This window comes from Mizuhopecten yessoensis, unplaced genomic scaffold (genome assembly GCF_002113885.1).
Source record: "Mizuhopecten yessoensis strain PY_sf001 unplaced genomic scaffold, ASM211388v2 scaffold10703, whole genome shotgun sequence".
In the NCBI taxonomy this organism is placed as follows: domain Eukaryota; kingdom Metazoa; phylum Mollusca; class Bivalvia; order Pectinida; family Pectinidae; genus Mizuhopecten; species Mizuhopecten yessoensis.
In genome coordinates, this window is record NW_018408679.1 from 545,261 (window position 1) to 560,198 (window position 14,938).

At 39.6% G+C, this 14,938-nt stretch overlaps 1 protein-coding gene across 1 annotated transcript in view; it reads right to left on the reverse strand.

The window, feature by feature from the left end:
* The window catches only part of LOC110461884 (dehydrogenase/reductase SDR family member 1-like), a 22,302-nt gene extending 13,487 nt beyond the window's left edge, over positions 1-8,815 (reverse strand). Inside the window, exons 1-5 of the mRNA XM_021515604.1 lie at positions 8,587-8,815; positions 7,280-7,450; positions 3,668-3,729; positions 2,634-2,777; positions 612-691 (exon numbers count right to left, since the gene is read on the reverse strand). Coding sequence (XP_021371279.1) covers positions 612-691; positions 2,634-2,777; positions 3,668-3,729; positions 7,280-7,450; positions 8,587-8,815 — 686 coding nt within the window. The remainder of the gene's footprint in view (positions 1-611; positions 692-2,633; positions 2,778-3,667; positions 3,730-7,279; positions 7,451-8,586) is intronic.
* Between the last annotated feature and the right edge of the window lie 6,123 nt (positions 8,816-14,938).

Genomic DNA, 14,938 nt, shown 5'->3' on the forward strand with positions numbered 1-14,938 from the left:
CTTTATTATAAAATCTAAACAGTGTTATACCCTAACTTAGTGTTACTAGTACACGTGCTATGCCCCACAGTGATGACTTTATAATAAAATCTAAATAGTGTTATACCCTAACTTAGTGTTACTAGTACATGTGCAATGCCCCACAGTGATGGCAATATTAATATATTAATTATATTAATATTAGTGTTGACAAAATTACTGTAACCCAAAATGTTGATTATGGTCAAATAGTTTTGACCGTTGACTGTTAAGGCATAAAACAACTGTTTTGTTACTTGACAACATAACCAATGAGAAACAAACGGTTAAGTAAGTGACCAATCAACATTTCCATAGTAATACATATTCACAATTCTTACCGGCTGCCCTGGCCCTACCCTTTATTCTGTTTTTAGGGCTTACTGATTCAAATCTACAATCAAATGCAACATCAATCCATTGTAAATATCTTCAAATATTTTTTATCATTTAGGCCTAGCAAATATGCAGAATACAAACCCTTTGCATTCTTCGTAATAGGCTAGTCACGAAGATGTTTGAAAATTTGGTGTGTTCAATTACATCACACATTACGAGTCAAACCTACATAGGAGAACCAGTGACAGTATTACCTGAGCCCCACATTGTTGACAGTGTCCCACATATCCTTTGGGAGTTCCCAAAACGGCACCTTCAAATTGTCAAAAATAGCCTACAAAAATGAAAAAAAGTTTGTTTTTCCTGAAAGTAACAAAATGATTCCATATACATGTAATTATTGAATTCCTTCCTGAGTGTATTAATCCAAGAGGTCGCACATTTGACTTAACCCCTTTAAGGTATAAAGTATCACCTTTATTAATAGAAGTATTTTTTAAAACTTCACACTTTCGTTGTATAAAACTTTTCCAAAAGTCAAATGTTTATGCAGGTACAACTGCAAAAGTTATTTTGCATCACATAACTTAATGCCTCTACTTAAACTGAGGTTTTCACAAATACAACAAGAGGCCCATGGGCCTTAACGGTCACCTGAGTCTATAGTATTTATTTTTGTTGTTGAAATATGTACCAATTTGAGTAAAAAATAGTATAATGTTAACTTAACTTTGTCAGGACCATGAGCTGATCATTCCTAGACCAATTTTAAGTGAGATCGGCCTATTAGAACTTAGTAGCAAAATAGCGGCCATGGCAGCCAAATTGTATTTCTGATTGACCCGAAAAATAACAACACTTTGTCAGGACCATGATTCGATCATTCCTACAAAGTTTCAGTTCAATCGGCCAAGTAGATCTTTACTTTAAGTTTGAAATAGTTTACCAAAATGGCAGCTGTGGTGGCCATATTGGATTTCTGATCGACCTGAAAAATAACAACACTTTGTCAGGACCATGAGTCAATCATTCCTACAAAGTTTCAGTTCAATCGGCCTAGCAGAACTTGACTTTAAGTTTGAAATATGTTTTCAAAATGGTGGCCGTGGCGGCCATATTGGATTTATGATTGACCTGAAAAATAACAACACTTTGTCAGGACCATGAGTCGATCATTCCTACAAACTTTAAGTTCAATCGGTCCAGCAGAACTTGACTTTAAGTTTGAAATAGGTTTTCAAAATGGCGGCCGTGGTGGCCATATTGGATTTCTGATCGACCCAAAAAATAACAACACTTTGTCAGGACCATGAGGCGATCATTCCTACCAACTTTCAGTTCAATCGGTCCAGCAGAACTTGACTTTAAGTTTGAAATAGGTTTTCAAAATGGTGGCCGTGGCGGCCATATTGGATTTCTGATCGACCCGAAAAATAACAACACTTTGTCAGGACCATGAGGCGATCATTCCTACCAACTTTCAGTTCAATCGGTCCAGCAGAACTTGACTTTAAGTTTGAAATAGGTTTTCAAAATGGCGGCCGTGGCGGCCATATTGGATTTCTGATCGACCCGAAAAATAACAACACTTTGTCAGGACCATGAGGCGATCATTCCTACCAACTTTCAGTTCAATCGGTCCAGCAGAACTTGACTTTAAGTTTGAAATAGGTTTTCAAAATGGCGGCCGTGGCGGCCATATTGGATTTCTGATCGACCCGAAAAATAACAACACTTTGTCAGGACCATGAGGCGATCATTCCTACCAACTTTCAGTTCAATCGGTCCAGCAGAACTTGACTTTAAGTTTGAAATAGGTTTTCAAAATGGCGGCCGTGGCGGCCATATTGGATTTCTGATCGACCCGAAAAATAACAACACTTTGTCAGGACCATGAGGCGATCATTCCTACCAACTTTCAGTTCAATCGGTCCAGCAGAACTTGACTTTAAGTTTGAAATAGGTTTTCAAAATGGCGGCCGTGGCGGCCATATTGGATTTCTGATCGACCCGAAAAATAACAACACTTTGTCAGGACCATGAGGCGATCATTCCTACCAACTTTCAGTTCAATCGGCCCAGCAGAACTTGACTTTAAGTTTGAAATGTAAAATGTTAACGGACGACGGATAACGGACGACGGACGACGGACGACGGACGACGGACGACGACGGACGAAAACGGATAGCAATAGGTCACTTGAGCTAAAGCTCAGGTGACCTAAAAAGTCTATATATATATATATGAGGCATACTAATCATCTCCCTAAGGCATACCTTGACTGCATTGTAGGCATTGTTGACGAGGATGTCCAACTGGCCTTCCTGTTCGCTCTTCACTTTGTCAAACAGCTGCTGTATCTCTTCATCCTTGGTGTGGTCACATTGTACAGGTATACACTTCCCTCCCCTCTCTTCTATCTGTAATGTTAACATACTGGTCACATTGTACAGGTATACGCCTCCCTCCCCTCTCTTCTATCTGTAATGTTAACATACTGGTCACATTGTACAGGTATACACTTCCCTCCCCTCTCTACTATCTGTAATGTTAACATACTGGTCATATTGTACAGGGATACACTTCCCTCCCCTCTATACTATCTGTAATGTTAACATACTGGTCACATTGTACAGGTATACACTTTCCTCTATCTGTAATGTTTACATACTGGTCACATTGTACAGGTATACACTTCCCTCCCCTCTCTTCTATCTGTAATGTTAACATACTGGTCACACTGTACAGGTATACACCCTACTCCCCTCTCTTCTATCTGTAATGTTATCATACTGGTCACATTGTACAGGTATACACTTCCCTCTCCTCTCTTCTATCTGTAATGTTTACATACTGGTCACATTGTACAGGTATACACCTCCCTCCCCTCTCTTCTATCTGTAATACATATTCTATATATAAGAAGTTGCAAAACATATTCTTCAAATATCGGAGGTTATTTGATCCCTTGTTGTGACCTTAACATTGAAGAAGTAGATCTATGTGTAGTACCAGGTATATATATATCACACATTGTCTTGTCATGTGTGAAACATTCACATTAAGTTTCAAATGATGTTTATTAGTTAGTAGTGATAGTCTGAACAAGCATTGCAGTTATTTGACCTTTGACCCCTTTTGGTAACCTTGATCTTGAGGTAACGGATAAAAGTTAAAATTTCTTGGATTAATCTTTATCACTTCAAAAACAAATAAACGGACAACAAAGTGGCTGATTTTTAAATCCAATGAACATCATGGCTGACGTGGGGAGACATAGAACTGAAGGTCACTGCAGGTCATTGCTTACCTGTTTAGCAGTTTCAGTGAGTGACCCTGCTATATTGTCTTTGGCAGCTACTAACGTTCTACCTAAAAAGTAAGATTTATTTGTCCGTAAAATATCGGATTCTATCAACTTAATAAAACTGATATCTTTCACACAGTAACAAATATCAAAAGTGATATTTTCACAGTGTGAAAATATCACTTTTTGGTATTGACCAGTCATAACGGCCCGTATCTTTTATTCGTTGCATTCAAAGGCAAAGATTTTTTGTTCAGATTCAAATGAAGCGACGGTAGAATAAGTGGTTGTTATGGTAAATGTTTGGTACACACACTTAATTAAGTATTAACATAAATATACAATTAACAACATTTTTATAAGCAATCATACCAGAAAATAGCAGCAAACGTCGGAATTGCGTTGAGTATCCCATTCACAATGGCGCGCAACCTTGTTGTCAAGCGTGAAGTCATTAGATTATGGCGCTAATTATTATGCATTTGATTCCCGCCCTTTTTAAATGCTTTACATTTTTCATGTTTTATGCTTTAAACATGTAATTAATAGAAAATTTAATGATTTCTTCAGTAATAACAAATATATTTCACTCGTATGGCTAATATTTGTTATTACTGAAGAGACCATTAAATATCCTCTATTTATTGGATTTATGAACACAAATGCTGTATTTTATGAAAAAAGTTATCATCATATTAATTACCCAAGCTACATAAAAATTATATAGAATCATAATCTTTAAACTTTCCAACCAGTACAAGCTTAGTTGTTATGTGATTTTCCTAATTTTCCGAATTAATTTTCCTAATTTTCCTAAATTGGTAAGTTTTTGCTTCTGATGATATATACAACACACCTGTGCATCTTAACCACATGGATCTGCTATGCATCTTCTTGTTGTTGTTAGGACTAAAACGATTCAGAGAATCCTATCATGATACTTTATTGTGTATCGTATCAAACTGTTTTCTTTGCCTGTTTTGCGATACACTAATAATACTGAAATTATCAATTAATTTCTTATTAAACTTTGAAAAAGTGAACTTAAATATTTGAACTGTAAAGATGTGGTCCAATGTGCAGTCATACCCAAAAGTATTAAAAATCATTCATAGATATACAGTGTATTTTGAAAGTATTTTTCTTTTTAAACACAATGACAAAACACTGTAAAATCCCTCATTCAAACATTATGACGTTGACTTCATAATGCTTTGGTTCTACGATATCATCTAATTGTGGCTTTCTGTTATTTATCATGTCACTATATGGGTAAATCATTCCATAATTTGGAGGGTGACAGAGAAATCTTAAACTGGTCAAAAGGGAGATAATTATTTGAATAGTGAGAGAAAACGGACATTTCAAACCAGAGAAAGTGTAGATACACCTATTCAGGGTAGGAGAAATGCAAGCCTCATTCTGAACCAGCTGTAGAGATATGACCTTTTTAACCTATGGGTACAAGGACTACCGGACACAAGCCTATATGTCATGAGTGTTTGTTTGGTTTTACTTCTGCTTTACTATTAAGTAATTTGAGTTAGCAGACAAATGTCTTAAAAATTACCTGTTATACATATAGGACCCCAGGACACGCAGCCTCAACCAGATCCCTGGGGACTAGGGTTACACACCTATATATCAGACTTACCTGTGATATATACAGTAGCCCCAGCCTCACCCAGCTGTAAAGCTGTGACTTTCCTACCCCTGGGGACTAGGGTTACACACCTATATGTCAGACTTATCTGTGATATATACAGTAGCCCCAGCCTCACCCAGCTGTGGAGTTGTGACTTCCCTACCCCTGGGGACTAGGGTCACAAACCTGTATGTCAGACTTACCTGTGATAAATACGGTAGCTCCAGCCTCATCCAGCTATAGAGCTGTGACAATCCCTACTCCTGGGGATTAGGGTCACACACCTGTATGTCAGACTTACCTGTGATATATACAGTAGCTCCAGCCTCACCCAGCTGTAGAGCTGTGACTATCCCTACCCCTGAGGACTAGGGTCACACACCTGTATGTCAGACTTACCAGTGATATATACAGTAGCTCCAGCCTTATCCAGCTGTAGAGCTGTGACTTTCCTACCCCTGGGGACTAGGGTCACACACCTGTATGTCAGACATATCCCGTGATATATACAGTAGCCCCAGCCTCACCCAGCTGTAGAGCTGTGCCTATCCCTCCCCCTGGGGACTAGGGTCACAAACCTGGATGGCAGACTTACCAGTGATATATACAGTAGCTCCAGGCTTATCCAGCTGTAGAGCTGTGACTTTACTACCCCTGGGGACTAGGGTCACACACCTGTGTGTCAGACATACCCCTTCATATATACAGCAGCTCCAGCCTCACCCAGCTGTAGAGCTTTGACTTTCCTACCGCTGGGGACTAGGGGCACACAAATGTATGTCAGACTTATCTGTGATATATACAGTAGCCCCAGCCTCACCCAGCTGTAGAGCTGTGACTTTCCTACCGCTGGGGACTAGGGTCACACAAATGTATGTCAGACTTATCTGTGATATATACAGTAGCCCCAGCCATGCCAATCTGTAGAGCTGTGACTATCCCTACCCCTGGGGACTAGGGTCACAAACCTGTATGTCAGACTTACCAGTGATATATACAGTAGCTCCAGCCTCACCCAGCTGTGGAGCTGTGACGATCCGTACCCCTGGGTATTAGGGTCACACACCTATATGTCAGACTTACCTGTGATATATACAGTAGCCCCAGCCTCACCCAGCTGTAGAGCTGTGACTATCCCTACCCCTGGGGACTAGGGTCAGACACCTGTATATCAGACATACCCCTTGATATATACAGTAGCCCCAGCCTCACCCAGCTGTAGAGCTGTGACGATCCCTACCCCTGGGGATTAGGGTTACACACCTATATGTCAGACTTACCCCATGATATATACAGTAGCTCCAGCCTCACCCAGCTGTGGAGCTGTGACGATCCCTACCCCTGGGGGTTAGGGTCACACACCAATATGTCAGACTTACCTGTGATATATAGAGTAGCCCCAGCCTTACCCAGCTGTAGAGCTGTGACTATCACTACCCCTGGGGACTAGGGTCACACACCTGTATGTCAGACTTACCTGTGATATATACCGTAGCTCCAGCCTCATCCAGCTGTAGAGCTGTGACTATCCCTACCCCTGGGGACTAGGGTCACACACCTGTATGTCAGACTTAACCCGTGATATATACAGTAGCCCCAGCCTTCACCTAGCTGTAAAGCTGTGCCCTTCCCTACCCCTGGGGACTAGGGTCACACACCTGTATGTCAGACTTACCCCGTGATATATACAGTAGCCCCAGCCTTTACCTAGCTGTAAAGCTGTGCCCTTCCCTACCCCAGGGGACTAGGGTCACACACCTGTATGTCAGACTAACCGGTGATATATACAATAGCCCCAGCCTCACCCAGCTGTGGAGCTGTGACTTTCCTTTCCCTGGGGACTAGGGTCACACACCTATATGTCAGACTTACCGGTGATATATACAGTAGCCCCAGTCTCACCCAGCTGTAGAGCTGTGACTATCCCTACTGCTGGGGACTAGGGTCACACACCTGTATGTCAGACTTACCTGTGATATATACAGTAGCTCCAGCCTCACCCAGCTGTAGAGCTATTCCCTTCCCTATCCCTCGAGTTGCCCCAGTCACTATACACACTTTGCCAGCAAGCTTCCTACCAGCGGTCATATATACAGTAGCTCCAGCCTCACCCAGCTGTGGAGCTGTGACGATCCCTACCCCTGGGTATTAGGGTCACACACCTATATGTCAGACTTACCTGTGATATATACAGTAGCTCCCGCCTCACCCAGCTGTAGAGCTGTGACTTTCCTACCGCTGGGGACTAGGGTCACACACCTGTATGTCAGACTAACCGGTGATATATACAATAGCCCCAGCCTCAGCCAGCTGTGGAGCTGTGACTTTCCTTTCCCTGGGGACTAGGGTCACACACCTATATGTCAGACTTACCTGTGATATATACAGTAGCTCCCGCCTCACCCAGCTGTAGAGCTGTGACTTTCCTACCGCTGGGGACTAGGGTCACACACCTGTATGTCAGACTAACCGGTGATATATACAATAGCCCCAGCCTCACCCAGCTGTGGAGCTGTGACTCTCCTTTCCCTGGGGACTAGGGTCACACACCTATATGTCAGACTTACCGGTGATATATACAGTAGCTCCAGCCTCACCCAGCTGTAGAGCGATTCCCTTCCCTATCCCTCGAGTTGCCCCAGTCACTATACACACTTTGCCAGCAAGCTTCCTACCAGCGGTCATATATACAGTAGCTCCAGCCTCACCCAGCTGTAGAGCTGTGCCTTTCCTACCGCTGGGGACTAGGGTCACACACCTGTATGTCAGACTTACCTGGGATATAAACAGTAGCCCCAGCCTCACCCAGCTGGAGAGCTGTGCCCTTCCCTACCGCTGGGGACTAGGGCCACACACCTGTATGTCAGACTTACCTGCGATATATACAGTAGCTCCAGCCCCCCCCAGCTGTAGAGCTGTGACTTTCCTACCGCTGGGGACTAGGGTCACACACCTGTATGTCAGACATACCCCTTCATATATACAGTAGCTCCAGCCTCACCCAGCTGTAGAGCTATTCCCTTCCCTATCCCTCGAGTTGCCCCAGTCACTATACACACTTTGCCAGCAAGCTTCCTACCAGCGGTCATATATACAGTAGCTCCAGCCTCACCCAGCTGTGGAGCTGTGACGATCCCTACCCCTGGGTATTAGGGTCACACACCTATATGTCAGACTTACCTGTGATATATACAGTAGCCCCAGCCTCACCCAGCTGTGGAGCTGTGACTCTCCTTTCCCTGGGGACTAGGGTCACACACCTATATGTCAGACTTACCGGTGATATATACAGTAGCTCCAGCCTCACCCAGCTGTAGAGCGATTCCCTTCCCTATCCCTCGAGTTGCCCCAGTCACTATACACACTTTGCCAGCAAGCTTCCTACCAGCGGTCATATATACAGTAGCTCCAGCCTCACCCAGCTGTAGAGCGATTCCCTTCCCTATCCCTCGAGTTGCCCCAGTCACTATACACACTTTGCCAGCAAGCTTCCTACCAGCGGTCATATATACAGTAGCTCCAGCCTCACCCAGCTGTAGAGCGATTCCCTTCCCTATCCCTCGAGTTGCCCCAGTCACTATACACACTTTGCCAGCAAGCTTCCTACCAGCGGAGGCCATCTTCTGTGCAGTATATCTATAGTGTACAAAATATTTTGTATGACTATCAACTTATTTGACTGTTTTGAAACAGTTACATTTGTGCATGTGCCAAAAAACCCAACAACAGATGTGCTTTTAAAATGATAACAGTTGCCGCCTCTGATTCCAGTTGTACAGATGAATAAAATCTAAATAATAATGCATATAAAATTTTGTGTTCCAATCATTATAGATGTGCATGTATAGACATCCTCTGCAACCTTTATGAACAAAGTCCTGAATAATAAAATAAAAAACACACACACATTTAGATACTTTTGACAATCTAGCCAACCAGCGGCCTCTATTGTGGGAGTATAGGGCAGGGATCCTTAAAGAACTATTGTAGGTACATTTTTGTATAATAGTGGTTTGCTTTGCTTGTGTTTGACATCCTAATAACAGCTATGGTCATTTCAATAAAAGCCGGGTTTTGGTTGTAGAGGAAAACTGGCATGCCCGAACCACAGAACTGCGGCCAGTACCTGGTTACTATCCAATGTAGGTGTCAAAGCTGCGACCCAGTCCATGGTTAGAGGGCCAGTGATTGTAGTTTAACAACTTGGCCACCGCGGCCACCTGTATGACTGTATGTATTAAAGCATCACCACACATGTTAATCTGATGTCTCACATTTTATTCTATTTATTCAATGTATATATTTTACTCAATGCATTTTCCCTAGTGCAACATATCCATACACCATACATATTTGTGAAATCTAATACCTGCAACTCGATCTAGATCTTCTTTATAATTCGCAATCTGTAAATACGTTTGCATTGTTTACTCCTATTATTGCTAAGTTATGTTTATGTATTTAAACTGGGACTCCTAAATGAGTGTGAGAGAACCCACATCCTTGTTGTCTATATATGGTTGCAGGTAGCAGGGGGGGATCCAGGAATTAATTTTGGGTGTTGCCCATAATTTTAAACTCAGAAAAAGACTCAAAAAACTAATAAATTATAATTGTCATGTCGGTTGTACATGTATACTACTTTCTGGCACCAAACAATATATAGAACTTCATTATTTCTGAGATTGTGACAATTATAATTTCCCTGTCGAGCAGAGCGAGGCATTCTTTTTTCTGAAAATGTAATACTAAACTTTTATTCAAGCACTGCCAAGCGTAGAAAGCTAGAATTTATCGAACATTATTTCCATTGTCAAACAGATCGAATAAGGCATAGAATAGTTTTCTGAGTTTGCAGTATTATTCCAGGTTATATTTTATATAACAGAGTATTTATATTTCATGATGGCCGAGCGGAGCGAGTGTTCACAAATTCTCTGAAACAATGGTAAAAATGTTGTTTTTTGGTTAAAATGTTGTAGTCGAAACGTTGAAACAGATAATAAAACTTGACATCTAACGTCACGCTACCACAATTGGTACAATTTTGACAGTTTTTTAGTGATCTTTAAAAATTCAGATCTTGTATCTGGAATGTTTCTTGATTCTTGACAAAGACTACCTATGGTGGTTCATTTTCAGGAAAAGATTTATATCCAAGTAATTTATTTTTGAAAATAGAACGCTAAACTCGGAGTGAGATTTCGTCCGTTTTTCGGCCGTAAATAGTACCCAAATTGGTACACCATATCACAGGCTATGGAAATTGTTTTTATTTCTACAAGTTGATGTGCCGATTACAACAAAATATATTGCTTTTATAGATACCATACTGAACTATAATTGTATATATTCACTTTTATATTATCCGAATATAAGGACCAGAAATCAACATTTAAACATGCTTATATTTAACCCCTTGAAAATCCTCCAAAATTTCGTCGACGTATGTCGTTTTTACTGGTTTTCTGATATGTTTACTTTGAAGTCATCGTGTACTCTTAAAATGTTCCTGAAAACAAAACTATTCTGCAGAAATGCTGATAAATATCTATTTTGTTATACTGTCAAAGGAAAATGCTCAAATTTAATTTTAAAGTACTATTCGAACAATTCCAACAGTTCCATCTTATATACCCTTCTTGTGTTAATATCAATTTTGCTATTTCATGTACTGTACGTATGTTCAACTATTAAAGTATATTTGGTTCACAGGGACATGAGAATTTGTTACAGCTAAATTTGGACATTAACAAAGGTGTTCAGATCAATCTTACACATTTTAGGGTTAAGATCAACTTACGATGTATACGGATATAATTCGAGTGGCATATGATCTTTAAACCCCTTAGTGTGCTAAAATTACTCTGAATCAGGCCATATGGGATTTTTAGCATTGGAGTTAGGACCCAACCTTTCTTGAATAAAAAAAACTGTTTTAATTGTCACATATCGGTTCGTAGCAATTTGTCTTTATAAATTTATAGAAGACAAAACATTCTCCATTTGGTAAAAATATGTATTGCTTAATGTTGTGGTGAAGCATGTCATTACGAGTTACTTCCCTTTAAACCAAGTGGTTTTTTTTACATAACCTTATAAATAGGCACACATCGATATTTTTGCAGCCTCAATAATGCTAAAAAAAAATATGGAAACCCCCAGTTGTTGGGTGAATACATCGCTTTCATTTTGCTGTGGGGTGCAAAAGTTCATTTTACTAATAACATCACATGGCGTAAATTCGGTCCATGGTGTACTTTAAGCATACCCACCTACATGTATTGCCGCTTGCTAGCTCTGCCCACCGAATTAGATTCGCTATTTGAGTCCGTGCTCTGACCGCTTATTCACAAATTCTTATTCATCAAACAAATGTTATAAACGTAGATCAGTTGGCATGCATACAACAATAACTTACTCAATTCCGTTTGTCACAAGATACAGACGTCTGCTCCAGATAGGCCTAATCTCTCGTGGTCGGGGCATGTGTTTACTCGGTAATCCTATTTCCCCACCGACAACTTGAACTTTTAACATTACATAACCAAACATAGGCCTAGGACCACAGTTGTTCGTTTATTAAATAAGGTAATCTGATGCTGCTTTCAGGCGAGCCTTGACAAAGCCTTGCAAGGCCTGCATAAACATTTGCAGGTCCGTCAGGATTTATAACCGAAATTGTTACATAAGTTATTTATAAACGGTCAAGCCGGTTGTTCCGCAGTACGTAACATTGGACACCGACAGTAACAATCACAATACCCACTGGGTAGCTGATGTGACATCGTTGAAAGCTAGTTCAAGCTCGTGGCACCTGATGCATCGTTGTTTACTTAATCATAGCAGTGTAGAAATGTGATTTAAAAATTTAAAACAATTCCACTCGTTTGTTCCCATCACGTGTAGATAAAAAGGGGTGGCGGTTCGGGCCAAAAACGATATACAGTAACGCGTTAGTTAAAAAAGTACGCGTTAGAAGTGGCTTTTAACGCGCTACAATGGTAAATGCAATGGCCACTCAGAGAAATCGTTTCATAGTTGATGCTTTTGATATCTAAAATAAATAAAAATGTTATGACAATTTCCAGAGCCTTGAAAGTGATGTCGGAACGCAATTTATATTTTTTATAATTGATTTTCAGGATATGCCCTATTTTTTGGGAACTTCAAAAAGTCATATTTTTTTCCGATTTCCTTAAATGCCTTCGTTAGGTAAATACAAACACCTATGAACTCATTGCTACTTCACTACAAGGTTTGGTTAAAATTAGTTTATTGACTGTTGAAAATTACATTTAAAACAAAAGTTAATGGAAAAGATGACGGACATTACACCATAGAATGAGATCAAATGTCCAAATAACCGTTATTAATGGATAAAATCAGCACCAATCTAATCTTCATTAGTCCCACAGAATTATCTGTCTAGAAAGAGACAAGGCTGTTGGGAATTTAATCGCCGAGGAGGATGCAGATTATTTCTGATTTCTAATTTTGAAAGACATGTCTTCTGATGTGGAAAAACAGCTCGGATGATTTCATACTTGGAAATAATTTTGAAATATAAAGTTATGTTAAATAATTATAATTAGTTCTATACTAGGTGTAAAATACTCTTTAATTCCTCCCCGAAACAATTCTCATCTCTACTAAGTTCTTCCCTGGCCACTTTCTATGCTATCCCAAGAGCAGGAAACTTGAAAACACGAAAACGCCGCATACAAACACGAGTAATCGAATAGGCCGACAGGGACGAATGTCATTTGGCACACCATTTTAGATGTACATGTGCAGTGTGTGTGCTGCAACTTTCACATGCATAATATTAGCATTGATATGAACATGAAAAGGCAGGAGTAGTCAATTATTCCGAAGCAACTATAATTCAACCGGTAATTATGTGCCGTCAATCCGATCGTGTGTAGACACAAGAGGTGTATGGGGCTTAACGGCCACCTGAGGGAATTGGCAATGCCTGATAAAAATCCAAGGCGACTACATTGCATAATGGGCCCGCCTGAAAAGTAAAACATCAGTATTCAGGACCTTATGAGGAACATTTGAAACGCCCTTTCTTGTCAATGCAGCCGTTTTTATGAAGACATGCATTACATGTGCAAATACTCTACCTTTATCAGGAGAAATACTCCTAGGTTCTTTCTCTTTTCCTGCCTTTTCTGTCTTATTCTCCATGTCTGTACTAGTCCGTAAAACACTAATTATGTGTTGAATAGACTTCAAGCCCAACTTATTAATTACAATAAAAAGAACAACAAACTATCAATCATGTTAACGTTGAATAGAATCTTAACAATTTATGACTTTGACTTTAAACATATTTTATTAACCAGAATTGGAAAATAGGATTTGGCACAAGTTATTACAACTTATGAAGCCATCTCCTTACAACAATAATTCAAAACAACAGATGATGATATAGACTGTCAATTACAATTCATAGTAGTATGAAGCGATTTTTAAAGTAACACATACACATACAAACAAACAAAAACAAAAACATATTTTAAAGTCAAGTTCATAATCGAAACATGTTAAAATCTTCCACTGGATCTAATAAAAGTTTGCACTTGTTTGAATATATCACAATTTGTATCCAAAGCCAGATTTTCATTTCCAAACAGTAATAATCTCAACGTTAAATGTACATTTAAATGATCTATATGATCAAAAAGTACAGTACGAGCATTTGTATAAGGTTGACATTCAAAGAAGAAGTGATAGGCATTTTCGCAATGGTAGCCACAATTTAAACAATTTGAGTCTTGGACCAAGTTTGCACGGTATAGATCATGTTTGAGAGGACTGCATTCGTGTCTTAGTCTGGTATGAAGAATGTTTAGTTTTCTGTCACCACGTAGGTAATGAGGGGGTACTGTATATGGTATGTTGGGGACTAGAGCTGATTTGAAAGATGAGAAAGACATGGATCTAATATTATAGTCTAGAGTATTCCACATTTTTAATGAGTGGCAAGAAAGATAAACTAGTAGTAGAGAGTCTGAAATTGGGAATTTTGTAGTTATCATTATTTCTAAGAGCATGTCGGTTTTCTCCTACCTTAGTGGGAAGTAGATTTGTTAGGCAGTTTGGGGTTTGATGCCTATCTATTTTGTAGATTAACTAAAGTTTTCGTCTTCTTCTTCTATCCGAAAGTAAATCAAGACCAGTTTCTGTGTATAATGATTCATTTCTAGCATATGACGGTAAACCTGTAATTATTCTAGCTACTACACGTTGAGCCCTCTCTAACTTTTCAGAATCGACCAGAGTACAACCATCCCAAACCTCACATGCATATTCTAAAACAGGTAATATATAAGTTTTGTAAATTCTTAAGAGAGCATCCCGCTTCAACATATATTTGACTTTTCGCAAAATATTTATTTTTTTCATTACCGATTTATTGATTTCACTTACATGATCTGACCATTTTGCATCTGAATTGAATGTAACTCCAAGGTGTCTATGCATACTGTTAAAATTCAAAATATTTCCATCAAAAATCAGTTGAAGATCTTCATCTATATCATTTGAATTTGATATGAAAATAACTTCCGTCTTATTTGGATTAAAAGTAACAAGCCAAGTGTTAGCCCGCCTATTCA